The sequence below is a fragment of the Ctenocephalides felis genome, unplaced genomic scaffold, assembly GCF_003426905.1.
Source record: "Ctenocephalides felis isolate EL2017-DRISC unplaced genomic scaffold, ASM342690v1 CF-g0.4_SCAFFOLD_03571, whole genome shotgun sequence".
NCBI lineage: Eukaryota > Metazoa > Arthropoda > Insecta > Siphonaptera > Pulicidae > Ctenocephalides > Ctenocephalides felis.
The window spans coordinates 48,731,316-48,750,005 of NW_020539725.1; the positions used below are offsets into that span (position 1 = coordinate 48,731,316).

At 29.2% G+C, this 18,690-nt stretch overlaps 1 protein-coding gene across 1 annotated transcript; it reads left to right on the top strand.

Moving 5' to 3' along the window:
- Window positions 1-2,911: 2,911 nt before the first annotated feature.
- On the top strand, window positions 2,912-9,419 carry LOC113386193. The gene is made up of 8 exons (XM_026623990.1): window positions 2,912-2,949; window positions 3,400-3,542; window positions 5,490-5,649; window positions 6,999-7,157; window positions 7,670-7,803; window positions 8,290-8,424; window positions 8,573-8,746; window positions 9,244-9,419. The coding sequence occupies exons 1-8, from the start codon at window positions 2,912-2,914 to the stop codon at window positions 9,417-9,419; spliced, it is 1,119 nt and encodes a 372-aa protein (XP_026479775.1).
- Window positions 9,420-18,690: the final 9,271 nt, after the last annotated feature.

Here is an 18,690-nt window from a genome sequence, read left to right on the forward strand (position 1 = left end):
TGCACGGTATTGCTAGTTAGAAGTGCCAGCAATTTTCCTTAAGATTTGTAGCTTAATCTGTACCATTGCACATTCGTATCTCTTATAATATTGTTATAGTTTATTTTGGTAAAGGCAATAAAATTATCAAAGCAGAATTTTGAAAAAAGCAGGAAAGTACCAGTAAGGTTATTATTATTCAAAAATTAAAACTCAATTCATATTTTTTAAAATCATTCTTAGTCTAATTAATCGTACTTACACAAAACTATAGGTACGATGTTAGCTTATGAAGTTATGAGCTCGAAACCAATAAAATAAGGATTAGAATACATACGCAGCCATAAATTTCATACATTGTATTGAAACACAAACAGTAACTTCTTAAGAAATCATAAATCTAAAATCAAAAGGATCTCACAATCCCTAGAATCCGAATGACCTAATGTATCAAAGAAAAAAGTGTCTCATACATTTTCCTCGAACGGAAATTTGAAATAAAATTACCGGTAATAATTAAATATTATAATTAAATAAGGGTTAGAATTTATAGCCATAAATTTCATACATTGTATTGAATCACAAACAGTAAATTCTTAAGAAATCATAAATCTAAAATCAAAAGGATCTCACAATCCTTAGAATCCGAATGACTTAATGTATCAAAGAAAAAAGTGTCTCATACATTTCCTCGAACGGAAATTCGAAATAAAATTACCAGTAATTTTTTCTTATGAATTAGGTCAGACGTTACATAATAGCTTTCCGGTGTAACCTACTTATTTTGCTTTTGTACGATGTTTACCACTTTTTTAAGAAAAACTTGGGTTAAACTTCTTTGAGCAATTATAATATAATTTGCGTAACAAAAAGATTTCATAGAGACGATAAAGCATGTTTTTCAATGATTGTGATTTAATGTTGATTAGTTGAATCCTTAACACGAACATTTAATTTGTAAAATTGTTAAGTAATTGGTTACATTTGTCGGTTGGCATACTTTTATATATAATTATATTATAATATTTTTAAAATCTGAAAAATGCTATCATAAAGCTCATATTATTCTATCTAAACTAACTAACTAAACAAACCCAATCTTTTTCAAGTTCATGGTTTCGTGTGATTGAATTCAAAGTATATCATCAAAATATTCTTTTCATTATTCTACGAAATAGACTTCTAAACACTATATTTTGAGTTTTTGTATAAGTCTAGCTTTAGTCAGAAAATATTTCTTTTATTAATTCATATTCTTTTATTAAGGCAACCCAATGGTCGTTCTATCTGCAGTTGATGCATTTTTTGGTTGTTCTCTTTGTAATTGATGCAATAAGTCGACGATATGAACCCAAAACAAAATTTGTGTTTACATACATACATTTTTCCAGCTTTTGACTCAAATTTTGTGAAAGATTCAGAATGACCTTAGCTAAAAACATAAATTGCCCTTTCCTGAAGTCAGTGAAATATGTGTAATATTTATAGTTCTCAGTAGAATACAAAAACATATGTATTTCTTATTGATTTTCTCAGAATGCTTAATTAATAATAGATTTGACCATTTTATCAAATTACCAGAATATTTCGGGACATAAATATATAAGCACGGATCGTGCGAAGGTCGATTTTGATGGCACGTAATAACTATATTAATTCCAGAACACCTTGTTTGGAAAATGTGTTTTGTCGAATTATGGAAAAAATGAATGAAAATTAGTTGAAACTTATTATGGATCGATGCATAAGTTGGGGACTTTTCCCAGAAAATCCGCTTCAAGCTTCAAGATTTTTCAAGTTACTCTGACTTTCGAAAAATTTTGCTTATTTAAAATATCTAGCTGATCATTGCTCAATCTATTCAAAGTCTTATAGGAAAATAATGATTTTACGTTCCCAACTGAATTTGCAAATTCCATTTGAACACATGCATTAATTTGTGGTAACAAAAATTATGCCATGATATAATATATATTATTGCAAGTTTTTAATATAGAATTTACTTATGCCAAAGAAGAAATTTCTGCATGATGTAATTTGTAGGTTTCTCTGATGCGGTCTGATTATCTTTGTACCATCAATAAAAACAATACAACAGCACATGGACATTACTAATCTTTGTATATATATATATATATATATATATATATATATATATAAAATCTATTTTTTGAATAATATAAAACTTAATATTAAAACAAATTATATTATAAACGTCTTGTTATAAAATATTGATTACATCACATGAGAATATTAAAATAAGAATCGTATAAGAATATGGTTGGGATTAATTAAATATTCAAAAAACCTAAGTGTCAAGGTCTCATAAAAATATTAATGAATTCGAGGGATAAAATATAATTTGCATGGAAAGAAATCATATTTAGGTTTGACCGATAGTTCAGCATAATTAGGCAATAAAATGTCGCAGAATGTTTGTACAAAGAAAAATTATTGTTCATGTTTCGCTCAATAAACACTCAAAGTAATGTACAACCTCCTATGCAATGATTAAAAAAATAGATATATAATCATTAAAAACCATTCAAAATAAAAGACAAAATTATCAGATATTTAACAGAAGCTAAATAAATATACCTATTATATATTATTTTCATTTAAAATATTTTTTATCATTATGCAACAATTTTTCACCTTACAGGATAATAAGTAATATTTTAAGAATAGAAAATATGTAATAAAAATACAAAATCTTTTGACCGATGTCAATGGTTTTTAAATTAACAGATTTTATTATATAATGCACTTATTTTACTATCTGGTCCAAAGTTGAATTGAATAATCCACGATGCGGCTTTTGTATTTGTTGAATGAGTTCGTAATTATTGTTCGTTTATATGAATTAGCGAATTTGTAAAATACTTTGGGCATTCAAATTTTTTTAATAATTTCATATCCTTGAATTTTTAAGATGTTTGATTTGGAAGCTGGTCCCCATAGTTGTATGCCGTGTGTCCGTAATAGTAGTGTTCAAAAATGTTCAGAAACACAGCTTTAGATGTAAATAGTTTCTTATCTGACTTCTTAGATCTGGCTCGGTCAATACATAAGGGTGCTTTATAGGAAAATGTACTTGGTAGGAGTATAAAGTTGCGTTCTCGTTTGACCTCAATAAGTACATCGACTTCAGTCTGGACATGCGATGGAATTCTTGAATAGGCGGCGAGGAATATTTGCTTTAAAATCTTAAGTAACTAGCAATTATTAATCGACCATCATGCACATAAATAAACAATAATAAATAAATAGTAAAAATATTGCAAATCAATTTAATAAATTATTTCAATGATAAGGTTTATTCAGATGAGTTCTCATTTTCAAAATTTAAAAAAATTAAAAGAAGCAATAAATCAAGATAATATTTAAATCAGCTAATACTTGAATATAATTTGTTTTTAGTACTTGGGACGACTTTGTGGGCTGTCTTCAGAACTATGTGTCGCGGTGCTTCAGTTCGGACGAAAGGTCACAATTCAACAAGGCGGTGCAACAACCCGTCCAGTCTATTCATAGGATGTGTTCAGATCCTGCTTATCAAGAAGGTAATATCCAATCAATTACTAGATGTGACATAATTAGATGTGAAAGGCTTAGTTAATTATTCTTATTCAAAGCTTGGCCATTAGTGGTTAGAGCTTTAGAGCTAAGTTAGAATCTGGAGGTCCAGGTTTGATACTTGTCTTGGGTAGTCTTGCATGAAAATATGTACACCCATATTCCTAAATATGCTCACATATACATCGTGCAAACACACATACACATATCCAGGGGCGAATTAAGCTCTCTGCCGCCTTAATTTATTCATCACGCTTTAAATTAAACAAATATTAACTTTCCGTTGGGTAGTTATTATAGTAATGGGCTCGAAAATCGAAAATGAAAATTTTTTCATTTCTCCACGTTTTAAAGGTTTCTGAACATTTTGGCATATCTCAGAAAAAAATGGATGATTGTGTGTGTGTGTATTTTGTGTGTCCGCATTTTTCAGTCACGTTTTCGGGCGCACGGATCAACCGATTTGAATGGTTAAAAAAACATTCGATTCCTATTGATAGGGAGAAGTGCTGATTAGTTTTTGGCAAAAGCAAGTCCAGCCGTTATAAAGATACAGAGCAAAGAGTGCAGAAAATAGAAATCGATTTTTTGAGAGAACGGAGTATCTGATTTAAATGATCCAAAACACACTCAATTGTAATGATTTGTAGAAGTTGTGATTAGGTTTTGGTAAAGGCAGGTCCAGCCGTTACGGAGATACAGAGCAAAATGTACAAAAATTTGCAGTTTTGGAGAGAACTAAGCATACAATTTGAATTATTCAAAAAACTTTCTGCTCGTTTCGACAAAATCATTGCTTATGGAAACAGAATTTTAATTCTGAATAAAGTTCTAAAGCTCACTTATATACTTTAAATAAATAATTTTAATCTTGTAATTCAATTTATATAATTCTTAAGAATATTAGATAATGTTACTTAATTAATAAGATAATTCTTGTGGTAATTAGAGAATTTGCCTTAAGGCATGATGCCATACACCGCTAGTTTTTATTTTACATTACTTAGATTATTATATTATAATTGTTAGACAATGTAAATAAATATTCGATACATAGTAACAATATAAATACACTCAAGTGGAAATTTACTATCTCACAAATAGAAACTAGGAAAATGAAAATTTTGCGCTTTTCTCAAAAAATGGTTCGGCTGATCGTCGCGCCCTTTTCGAATTTTATTAAATGGCTTTTGAATTTATTTTTGTCGAGAAAACGTCGACGACAGGTAAAATCACACACATACTTTTTCAATTTTGATCTTGAATGACATACCCATATACGCACATATATGCAAAACCAGAAACACTTTCAAAATATTGTTAAAAATTACTTAATAAATAATCCCTATTATTTTATAAATTTTATGAATTTTAATAAAGTTCTATTCTATTCTATTCTCCTACACACTAAAAGAAGTTTTCAATATTTTTAGCAATACCATGGCATTGAACAGCTCAGAAGAAAACGGCTCTTTTTTTATATTCTTTAGTAATACTATAATATGTACAATTACTAGTAGACTTAATTAAATATTTTCACAACAGGACTACATCTATAAGCTAAACATATCCAACATCGAATCGGATCACCAATGGGTGACCTTTCGACCGTTTTCCTTTATTTAATAAACCATCAAAATTACTGAGTGTTGTATAAGAACGACAGATTGTAATTCACAAATGTAAATTTAAAAAAAATAGCAATATAGTTACGCAAGTATTTTTCGAGCAATTAAAAAAGTTTAAGATCGTTGACTACAATGATCGCCTTCTTCATTGGGATGTTAGATATGCGTCTTATGAAAAAGATAACAGTTGTTTGCAGTTCAGTCGTTCGCTTTAATTAAAATAATATTTAATAACAGTTTGTCATTATAATATATGTCCTAATTCTTAAGCGATATTTTCATTTACCACTTTTCTTCTTACCTTAGAATACCTTACCCACGCGCCATGCATCAAGCAAGCGGTAACGGACGCCCGTCATTGCGGCGGCGCTTACCGGCAACTGGCGGAAATGGTGGTGACGGGCGACGACTACCTCACCGGAGGCGACCCGAGCGGTAACAATGGTGGTCGCGCTGGCCTTTGCTGGTGAGTAATCCATGAATAATAACAGCGGCTAGTATAGTATGTAATTAAATAAGAGTAATTAGAATGGGAAGTGTCAATACAAGGTAGAGATGAAAAGAACTAACATGTATGTTTGATTAACAATGGCTTTCAATGCGTTTCGAAGATGACCTAGAGTACGCGAGGAGTGGTATTATTGCTGTTGTATTTGTAGAAAAAGTACTTTGTCTGAATTTAGTATAAACTGTTACAAATGTACTATAACAAATTATTCCCAATATTAATCGATATATACGAGTTATAAAAGATATTTATAATTATTCACATTTTGGGCTCGTTGGCTCAAGCCGGGATCTAAATCAGAGGTCAATCTGCTTTGAACAGTCCGATGTCAAGCAGTAGTGACATCGGTTTTCAATTGGAAATATATGTTGTTATATGTTTCCAAATGAAAATAGACCTCATCCGGCATTGCTGCATCGATAATCAATTGCCTCTCAAACAAAAATAATAGGTTGTCAAATATCTCCCTTCCGCCTTTTTGTATTATAAACCAAGAGCAAAAAAGCGGAAGGGAGATATTTGACAACATAATATATTAATAAAGTTTATCACACAGAGATGAGGCAACAGTTTGGGTTGCTATTGACTTAGTATTAAGTCAAATCAGCACAATCGCTTGTAGGATTTTAAGTTCTGATTGTTGTTCAAACAATAAAAAATATATATTTTGATAAGTGGCGACCATAAGTAGCGTGTTCGATTCACACGACAGGGATCTTCGGATCAAATCCTGTCATTGACTTAGAATATAGGAAAAAAAATATGTATAGTTAATTTGAAATCAAATAACAATTGTGTTGTTAAGTAGAATTTGAATAAAAATTAAGAAAAATAGGAATAACAGAGTTCGAATAGCTGAATTGTATTAGGAGTAAGAAGAGAAATATTGAAACTGAAATTAAAATAAGAATGAAGAAAAAAATGGAATGAAGCTAGAAGACAAATAGAATTAGAAATTGGAAAAAGAGCAACAATGAAGAAAATAAGAAGAATACAGAATAGGATACGTATATAGATTGAAAATGATATAAAAATTAGAATGTAAATAAATAAAAATGTTGTAGATGGCTAAATGCTCAGAGTAAGCGAGGCCAAATAAAATTTAAAATATATATATATATATATATATATATATATATATAAATATATTTCTATAAAGCAGACTATTATAGTTGCTAGAATTCATCAAATTATTTACGTTAAATTAATTCTGGACAAAATTTGATTAATTTAATTTTTGGAAAAAATGGTACTAATAAAACTCATCGATTTATAAGAAAAAAATAATTAACTTTTTTTATTTTCAGTGCCTATGAATCATTTTCTCGATGTGTAGTTTCTGTTTCCCGAATGAGATGCGACTTGGATGACAGGGCAAGAACTGGTGAACACTCAGCTAGCAAATTGGCCAGACAAGTTTTAGACAAAGCCTTAGGATTTTTGGGAGAACAATGTCATAACTATATGTAAGAACAAACCTGAAATTATAATGAAAAAAACTACATATATGATAAGTTTGTTTGAAAGATATCATCAATGTCATATACAATTACAAGATATATCAAATCTCATTGAATACTTTTTCATTATGATATACAATATCCATATTATGGCTGACAATTGTAAATAAAAAAAATTGCTTTTTTTATTTACATTTGTGAATTACAATCTGTTGTTCTTATACAACATTCAGTAAGTTTGATGGTTTATTAAATAAAGGAAAAGGTCGAAAGGTCACCCATTAGTGCTCCGATTCGATGTTGGACAAAAAATTTGCTAAGTGTCCTTAACTGGACAGTTGTAAATATAGTAGTGAATAAATTACTTTTTAGAGAAGGCGAAAATTTTTTCATATAAACAGGTGAAAATTTTATCAAAATATGTATATGTCTATATTTATTGATTAAGTCGATAATTTATATTTAATAGCACAAACACCTAGTTTATTAATACTTTTAAATTGTTCTTTCTAAAACAGACCGAATTCTGGAGATTGCGCCATGGCCAATGTGTTGAGAACCACTTCAATGGAGGATTCTGATGGTTCTCAAACCATTGCAATTCCTGCTTCGTACAACTCTCCACAAAGCAGAACAACTGCTTGGGAAACAGGTAAAAATGCAAATACATTAATAGCTAATTATGTTTATTTTCTTTTTCTTTAAATACTGTTGTGTGATAAATCTGCATAAATATAAAGAAGAGTATTTCTATGAAGTTAGCATAATATACAGCATGTAGAAAAGCAGATTCACAAATAATTATTATGATAATATTTCAGAGAAGAATAACTCTGAGAAAATAGTATTATTATTCACTTCGATTACACTGCATTTCCAATCCATATTCTGAAATATTTAATGAATAGAAATATTAATAGATAATAACATTAAAAGTAAATTAAAATATACCATCTACGTCGTACACAATCACTATTAGTTCTTTTCTTCTATTATTTTTATTCATATTCATTAAACTTCGAATTATCTAGAGAAAATTCGAGTCGTTTGACTCCATAAATTGGTCAAATGTATATGAATTATTGTATAGATTTTTAATAAGTTCTATAGAGCATATACATATCAATTTTTTCTGTAGAAAGAGCACCTTCAGCAGCGCCGTCTTGGGGCCCACCTGTTCAAGCTTCAATACCTCCGTCTTGGATGAATAACAATCCGAATAATCCAAACCCAAATGAACCAGAAAACAATGAAGGAGGATTGTATTCACATAGTAAGTTGCTTTCTAAATCTTCCATAGTTGCCACTAAAAGAGCATCTGATAATAAATCATTAGTCATTACTATTTCTCCAATGATTTTTTAAATATTTCGTAGTTTATTACTTAAGTTGTTAAAAATACAATGTTATTTTTGCTATAGGGAGCTCAAGACCACTGAATTATGGTAGAGGAATGACATGGACACCGTCAACAAATGTGGAATCAGCAAATCCCAAATCTGTTGATAATTTTAATGGGAATAGTGTAGTAATGCAAACGTCGTCAGAAATACCTTATTGGGCTACAGCTAATTCGAGATCCTGGTCTAATAATGGTAAATAATAGTACCTATATAAAATTGGAGTGTTTTTTGTAATATTAGAATAGCCGTTTCTTAATACATGCAAATGAATATAAGCATAGAGTGCGGCACCCTGGGTGCATATACTAAGTTAACTTTTTTTAAGCTTTGTCTGACATTTTTTCGGTTAATCTCCGAAGCAACTGGACTGATTTTGGGCTAACTTGGGTTACTTTCATGTTAGAAAAATTACCTATATTTTATCTTCATTCATCTAACGGTAACCGCGATTTTGTACGTATAGAATTGTATAAAAATATCTGCAGTATAAAATATAGCAATACTTTTTTTATATTTTTATAAAGATATTTTATATCTTATCTTAATTCAAAATATTTTGATACATTTTTGCAACAAAAGCTGCAGAAAAGTGCTCATATATAACGCGTAGTTCTGATTTCTGTAATCCTCTGTCTAATATGTAATTTATTATCATATTACATTTATACTATAATAAATTTTCGTTATAGAACAATCATCTACCGAAACCTGGTATCCAATGGTGGGTGGTGTAGCCCCAGAGAAACAAGGACTCAGAGGTGGTAATTCATATGCACCAACTTATGAAGGAGGAAATTTTGCTGCCTTATTTAAAGCTAGTTGCATATCAATCATTTTAAGTAGTTTTGTAATATTACTCCTATAAGATAATCGTTCAAGAAACAAATACAACTAAAATAAAATCAGAAAAATCCCGAACAAAGCGTATCGAAAATAGTTGATTATTGATGTGGCAGTGTAAAATAGTGAGCAATGAACTATGGGTATATGTGTTTACTTAAATTAATAACTATCTGTATTGAAAATTACGAGATAGCAATTATTAATTAAAAACATTTTGAAAACAAATAGTAACAATTAAATAAAATGCTAATTGTCCTTCGCTAATTTTTAAATCGAATTGTACTGTAATTGCGTGCTCATCATACAACTGTTACTAATTTCGTTTTTTTAAATTGTCTTAATTAGATTAATCTTTATAATTAAGCCTATAGTTGATTTTACATTATTTGATCGATCATGAATTAAAAAAGAGGCAAAATTTTGCTGAACCACCCGCCTAACTAAATTTGTCCTGTTATAGCAAAATCATCAAATTTATGAAAGCATATTTTGAATATTTTTGTTATTAACTCAGCGGTATCCAAACCCCTCGGAGGGGCGCCAGGCCGTTCTAAGGGGGCGCTTACGCCTGTTTCCAGAATACTATTTTAGAAAATAACCCAAAATTTTTGAAATGATTTAAAAAATTAAAAAGTAATAAGTTTTTATGCAATATTTTTACATAATATTGCATATTAATTTGTAGTCTGATAATATCAGTTGAGTATTTATAAAATTAAATTGTTGAAAAAATTAAGGGGGGCCGCAACAAATTTTTTTATTAGAGCAGGGGGACGCGGTGCAAAAAAGGTTGGGAACCATTGTATTAACCACATGTTTACGACACAGGTGTTTGATCTGCAAATAGTTTCATTTTATATTAGTACAACACTATTAAAATTTCTAAAATCGGGCAATTCCAACGTACATAAAAAAATCGATGCAGGTGCATTAGATCTTTGGTTATTCTTTACATACAATGTGGTCTCATTCAGTGTTATCAGTTATTTCAGTTATTTCCATTGTGTAATTATTTGTGTAATTGATCAGTTAGTTTTTATCATTAAGTGTATTCAAAACTCTTCAATTTCCCAACCCGACCACGCCGATATTTCCAGACCACGTGTAGATGTCGTCTTGGACTTCCATGCAGATAACTTTTCTTTTCTTTATTAATATGATTTATTAAGGTTAGCATTTAGAATTTATTTTGTTTTATTTATGTGTTACTTCATTCATTTTGTCTTTGAAGAAGCATTATTCATTTAATTCTTTAATTTTTCTGAATGTACTTAATTTTCTATTCTTAAAGAATAAAATATCAAGGGGGTTGAAAAAAACCCCAGCCTCGTCGTCATATTTTCTAAAGACAAAAACGTCCATTTCCAATTAAATGCGAAAACATTACAATATTTTATGTAAAAAAATGTGAAAGATTGATATTGGTTTAATAGCATACCAATAAATTTTGAAGTTATATCATAACTCATGATCTATCGAGCTGTTATATGGATTTAAATATATATTAATGACTCAAACTACTGAATTAAGTAATTATTAAAAAATAATTTACAACTAAATAAAATGTAAACGACCACGACACCGCTTAATAGTACTTGAAATCATAGACATTAAAAATATTATATAGAAATAAATGTATAGAATTATTATAATTACCATTAGTTTTATATGTATAGAAATAAATAAATAATAAGCACCAAACGTATCAAATTTTAGATCTCACTAAACAGTAAAAAATATTTGGTGACACATATTTTATAAATGTAGATCTCACTAAGCAGTAAAATAATATTTCGAGACCCATATTTTATATATGTAAATCCATAAGTGTATATTTATAATCAATCATATTGCCTTATTGAAAACCGTCCTCACACAATAATCTTCCGCTTTTATAAATGTTCAATAGATACTTGTGAAATATTGGATATGATTTAGAATAGATACTTAATAATAAACAATATGTTAATATATAAATTCTTAGCTTTATTAATTTTGAATTAGTTTGAGATTTATCATTTTTTCAGTCATCAAATGTTTAAATGCGCAAATTTTACTACAAAAATTACAAATATTTGCAATAAACTTATCAGCTCAATGCATAATATTGTTGATCATTAAATTATGAAAACAAAAAGAAATATTTTCTTAATTCTATAAGGTTTCTGCTAACTAGATCAGAGATTTTATAGTAAAAATAGTTTTCAATTATTTTTTGCAACTAGAATTATTTATTATGCTATCAAGGTCTTTTCAATAGTATAAAATTTCATAACAAAAATAACATATTTTTTTATCAATATACATACACACAATATTTCTCTTAATAAAAAAACATCTTATGCTGACAGTCTTCACAATGGATCACAAGCTACAAATTTTTGCACTAATTATCAAAGTTTTGTTTATTATGTTGAACATCCACCTATTCTTTCAGAAAATGACTTCAAAGACCACAAATCTTTGTAATTAAAATTTAATTTTAACTACGCTTAATGAAATTAAATGAAACAAATTTCTTTCTAAAACTAACATATGATATCTGATAGATATGTCTTTCACCCTCATGCAAAAATATATTCATAGCTCAATACAAAAGATAACGCCAAAATTCTTTTCTTTATGAGATTAACTATTGGCAACTCTTCTAAATTTGTTAGTTTCTTTAAATCAATCACGGCAGCTTCTGTGGTAAAAGCTTGAGCAGGAATAATATGCTGGATATTATTTATACTCATTACTTATCCAGATCTTTAAATGTCCAGTACATGATTTATCTAAAAAAAGACAACCAGTTAGAATATCCCTTAACATGACATACTAAAAGGCTATAAATCTAAGCTACCTTCTTAGATGTTTTTTTTGTGTTTTATTCCATATTTCAACTGCCTTCTACAAATGTTCATAAGAGCATTTCACATGTTTCCCCAAGGCTAAGCATTCTTCATAACAAAACTTCTAAATATTTTATCAAAATTCATTATAGTCAATCTTGCGGGTGAATTACTTGTTATTCTGGGGTCCATTATGCAAAATCTTTCGGAATCTCTAAAATTATACATTATGTATATAAATATAAACAATCTTGATTTCAAAAATAATTATTACTTTCCAGAACTAGTGGTAAATCGATACATCCCTAACTATAGTTAGACTTATCTACAGATAAGTTTTAACAATGCATGCGACTGAATTTTTACAACACAAGTTTATTTTATGAATGAATGCTATATACCTCCAATTATAATCTGCTTTATTATCAATGAACCATTGTCTACAGTCCTTTGCTAATTCTTCATAATCATGCCCCCCATAATTAAGTGGAAGGAAGGATAATTTCTAAGTTTTGAATAATCGATGCATCAAATCCGTTTCTTGACATGCTAAAACAGAATAAACAAATATTAAACTAGAAGTAATACAAAACAAAATCAGTAATATATGAAAGTAACCTTTATAGGAGCCTGTTCTGTTCCTATAAATTTTTGCACACCAGGACTGGCGCTTTTCATGATTTAAATAAAGGAACTATCGATTTTATAAATCTAAAGGTATATAAAATTATAAATAATTAAAACTAAAATAATTAAAGAATTAAATATATAAATATTTTCTTGTCATTTTAGACACCATTGAATACAAACATGTTGAGCTCGGGAGTAGTGACTTGCCATCATGCCAATCGTAAAAGTCAATCGTGCAAAGCAAAATAGATGGCCAAGAAACAAGAAAAATTGCATTGTAAAAATAATATTATAGTCTCATGATTAACTTCCCGTGGGGCAAGTTATAGTAATCGCAAAAAAATCGAAAATGAAAATTTTTATATCTCTTTACGTTTCAAACGTTTCTGAACATTTTAGCATACCTTAGAAAAACTGGATGCATGTGTGTGTGTGCGGATACCAATTTTTGTCAACGAATTTTGGGACACCAATCAACCGATTTAAATAATTCAAAAAACATTCGATTCGTATTGATAAGGAGACGTGTTAATTAGTTTTCGGCGAAGGCAGGTTTAGCCGTTCCGAAGATACGGGACAAAAAGTGCCAAAAGAAAAGAAAACGGTAACTAAGTTTTTAAGAGAACGGAGCGTCCGATTTTAATAATTCAAAAAACATTTTACTTGTATTGACAACATGAAAAACTGATTAAGTTTTTGGAAAGGCAGGTTATGAACTTTCAATAAAAATAAGTTAAAAAATGTCATTAGGCGGTCAAAAATGTTTATTGGACATATGTACATCAAATTATCAGATTTTTTATAGAGATTTTAATAATTTGTACACATTTTATATAATTTTTTTTTTGGGTTCCGTACAAAGATTTTTAATTACGGTACGGAAAGTTCCATCATTTTGACTTAAGGCACGATGCCATGCACCCCACTAGTTTATTTACTTTAATTTCAACCACCCAACACTTCCAAGATCTGCTCATACTCCAACTATCACATCTATCTTTCTCTATAAAAATTCTAATCTCTATAAAATTTGCAGCATTTCATTTCAGGAAAAACACTTGTCGCCTTATATGATAGTAAATTATCTGGAACCGGCCGGTATTCAAGGAAGGCGAAAATATAAATAATAATAAACGTTCTGTATTCGTAATGTGTGTATATGTGTACAAACTCAAACAGATTTGCAACACAATGGCTATTTGTTTTGCTTTTATCGGTCAATGAGCGAAAACCGTGCAAAACCGGTTCAAACCGATTTTGATACGAGGAAACGCGTACGCACCCACTGGTGTCGTATTTATAGATCCGGATAAAGACAGATAATGTTATTAATTATGGCGTTTATCACTTCGATGGGCGGGATGCGACGATTATTAATCAGAAATAGTTTTTTGTTGAAAAAAATTTATATATAAAAATAAAATTGGATACAATTTATACTGGTGAGATATTACACTGAGAACTCGGACTTTTAAATCATTTTGATACATATTGCTTCTCATTTTGTTTTTAAATAATCGGCTTACATACAAATACACATAATTATCTTTTATCTCTTTGCATTCATTTTCAAACATTGTCTCAAACGATTCAGATTGGCTTGATACATCGAGAAAAGATAAAATTAGAATGCCGTTTTTTTTTGCAGAAACATAAACTTCTTTGAAAAGTTAGAAATGATCTTAAGATATTAATAACTCATTGTTACGTATTTGTAAAAAATTGCATCATAGTGTTTGGCACCGAAGCAACAATTTTAAGGCATGTGTAACTCAATGATGAAATGTCATTACGCAAATATCATTATCTAATTGCGAAATATTTAATATGACTATTGAAAATATTCCATGTAAAATTGTATTTATCTTCTATTATAAGTTAAAATAAAAATACATTTAAATTTCTAAATAAATACTTTTAATATTGATAATTATTCAGTTATAAGCTACAAAGTATTTTCATAGCGTTATTACCCTATTAATTTTTTTTTATATCAATTGGTTAAAATCAATTCAGATAATAAACGAATAACAAAATATCAAAACTGACCATACATTATGTTTATTTATCTCATAGGATTATTTGTGCAAATTCAAGAAAATCGTGTGTAGTATAATATTTGCGCAAACTTGCAACTTTATGCTTTTTTATCTATGCTTGCAACCCAATTTTGCGATTCATCTAGTTCATGATTTGAACGCATGTGGCAGCACATGTAGCGTTTTTAAGATATCCGTTACAATGAAAGTGCAAAATATAATCAAGATCAACGTTGTCCAATATAAATTAACTCCAGAAAACTTACATTAAAATATAAATATATACCTAAACCTAAACTAAGAAATATATTAATCATCACAAAATAATACGTTTCTAGGTTGTGTGTAATATGTAACTAACTTCACACTCAGGTTGCACAAATAATCGTATCGTGTAAAGTATAAAAAACTTTGACTCGGAACAGTAAGTATATAATATGGGCCAATTCTCGGATAAAATATTTAATTTATGTTACCCGTATATCGTGGTCAAATAATATGTAAAGCTATTTTATTTTGATAAGTTTTTTTTAATGTTGGTCTCCATGAGTTGACAGTCTCGAACTGTCAAAAATTATGTCTATGGCGTTTATTTGAGCGTTCAACTGCTAAAACATATTCTTCAAAGGGCACAAATGTCCAAAAAACATTAGTTTTATTTTTCGTGTGTATTATTTATAAGTGCATCATCAGAGTATCTCTTATTTTGAACTGTTCAATGTTATCGACATGCTGCTATATAACATAAAATATGTTATTAATAATTGCCCATGCAGTTATTATACCATTTTGAACAAGGATATGAGGAGTAGTGGAGGATATAAGGATAAGGTAAGTGTTTCATATCATTTTTAGCTCTGGAATTGTTTATTTATTGCTTCCTCAGTTTTAAATAATTTATTTATTTTCCAAATAATAGATGCAATAGTTCAGTGTTTAAATATTCGTTTTATTGTTTTCTGGTAAAGTTAGTCACCGTTACGGGAACCTAACACAATAAATTCTATTTATAACTTCAAAGCGTAAGGTCAATTAGCTCTGCGAAAATAGGTTCCTAATCAAGCATTCTATTCAAGTAAATCATTTTTCTATTTTTATACGAAGGTAAAACTATATTACGAACAAAAAAAACATGTTTACGCGAAGTGACTAGAGACTACGACAACATTATTTGACTTATCGTGAATTTAGAAATATTACTTGCACGACGCATATAGTATATTCATGTGAAAATAATACCCATTAATGCTCTTTTATTATGCGCATATTTTAAAACTATTTTTTATAAACAAAAACAAACACGCACATGATAATGTAAAGAAATACATGCATATCATCGTATTATTATGCAAAGGGTTTTGACACTTTCTCTCAGCTACTAAATTTTTGTTTAGTTTTTGTAATATGTTCATAAGCAAAGATTATTTTTGTGAAAGAGATAATAGAAAACTTGAAGTTAGTATCAATTAAATTTAAACAATAACAAAAGCGACGAATAAAGTAATAATAAACAATTTTCATCGTCATTTATCATTCTTTGTGAGACATTTTGATTGAGTATCTAAAGTGCAAATCTTACTGTTAAAATATCCATGGCTAAATCCTTTTACCCATATTGTAAAAGATATAATCTTAACATATTGTGCTTTTTTATAATGCTTTATATTCTTATCCAAGTTCAGTAAACCACAATACATAAATAAAATAATTGTTCAGAATGCAAATAAGAATTGCAAACGCAAAAACACAATATGTACTTATATTGAATTTTGATATCGCGAATATTTTTTATATTTTCTGGAAAATGCATTTTTGTTTTAACATTCTCTAACTAGTTGTATGAACTTCTACATAAATAATTAATAACAATTAAGATTTGCAACTTGGACGGTGGAAATTCAACCCTTCATTCCGAAAATAAAGATTTTGCTTCTTAAAAACCAATCAATACTATTTCCAAGTGATAAAAATTAGTGTATAAAAATAAAAATATATTATCAGATAGATATACGTAAAAATGTATATATCCCTATGACAGGTGTATTTGATATTTATCAAATATTTTTTTTATTTTTTATTTTTTTTTTTTTTTTGAACTCAGTTTTATTTAGCAATCAGAAATACATAAAGATTCCTATGAGCTAAAATGACAATATTTATGAGTGATGCCTAAGAAGAACTCCAATGAGAACTTCTCAGTTTTACAATTAGTATGATATATTAGACCTAATCTAAGACTAAGTCTAAGGGCCATTGTCGTTTCAACCTCCTAATGCCAAAAGGTTGAGTAACGTCAACTATAGAAGGATTCAAATGTGAGTCCAGTTTGCGCTTATATTTTCCTTAACTTCTTTAAACGTTAATTGCACCGTTTTCATATTGAGGCCGCTGTGAATGGTCTCATTTGTCACGTACCACGGAGAATTAAGAATTGAACGTAAAATTTTTGACTGAGTTCTCTGCATTATAGCTATATTGGATTTGTAAGCACATCCCCAGAGCTCAATTCCGTAGGTCCAGATTGGTTTAATAATATGAGTTCAATTATATTCGATAACCCTGAATATCAATTATTAAACACCAATGGTACAAATGGATTTGATACCTTTTAGGTCCATTTATATATACGGTTATAGTATTGGACAAAATTGTTTGTCACATTTTTGTGTAATGTTATATATTGTAATTCAAATGTCCCGCCATTACTATTAGTGATGTTGGCAATAGTGTTCCCCTACTATAACTATGTATCCGCCATCTTATATTTATGTTATGTTAAAACTATGTAAAATAACTCTCTTGCTTTCAAATCGTTCTGAATCGAATGAGACCAAATTTGGAAAAAGTATGTGTGTATGTATGTGAGTCTTTTTTTTATTATGATTTATGGCCTTCCCAAGATATTTATTTTCCGTTTAAATAAATTCCGTAACTTAATCAAACCTAAATATAAACGTGAGTGTAAACTTCTTGGCAAAATGATCAATTAATCATTAATTTTTAATGTGATGTGCATGGCTGTGTGTATATTGCCATATATGTATGTAAGAATTATTTATAGATAACAATTATTTATTTCCTTATCTATGATAAGAATCATTCACGTTTCGGATAAACTGCTAAACCCATGTCAATAATCAAAAAAAAAAAAAAAATTCGGCTTATATTATAACAATGACAAGGCTTTTGTTTTAATATAGTATGTAGATTGTAGAGTGATGAAGTTTTTTTTCATATCTTGACAGCAATCAGAACTTTATGTCCTATGAGCACTGATGGGCTGAAACTTCTTCTTACTTCGTGTTCTTAGATGATAACCCAATGGTTTAACCATCCATATTTGATGGTTTTATTATTAGATTTAATCTAATAGGGGTCTTAAGTAGTGCAGCAATGCCGGGTAAGGGCTATTTTCATTTGAAAACACATTGCTCTCTATATTTTTAAGTGAAAACCGTTGTCACTACTGCTGGATGCTAGAAGCGGGTCCCGAACCCGGCACCTCTAAATCAAGTCTCGTCGCTCTTAACCCACGGACGAGCCCTGAGTAATAAAGATGCTTTAAAATCTTTTCAATCCTTTCTTACTTGATTAAATGGTGACGACAGTAAAATAAACGCTTTCATTAAATTTCACCAAGAAAATGTTTTATAGCTCTGTAAAAGATATTTACGGCGCAATACTCACATCAACGAAAACGCATAAAATTCCAAAGCATCAAATACATGCCAATATCCAATATAGATTATGCACACACATGCACACCAGTTATTAACATGATAATCCTAGA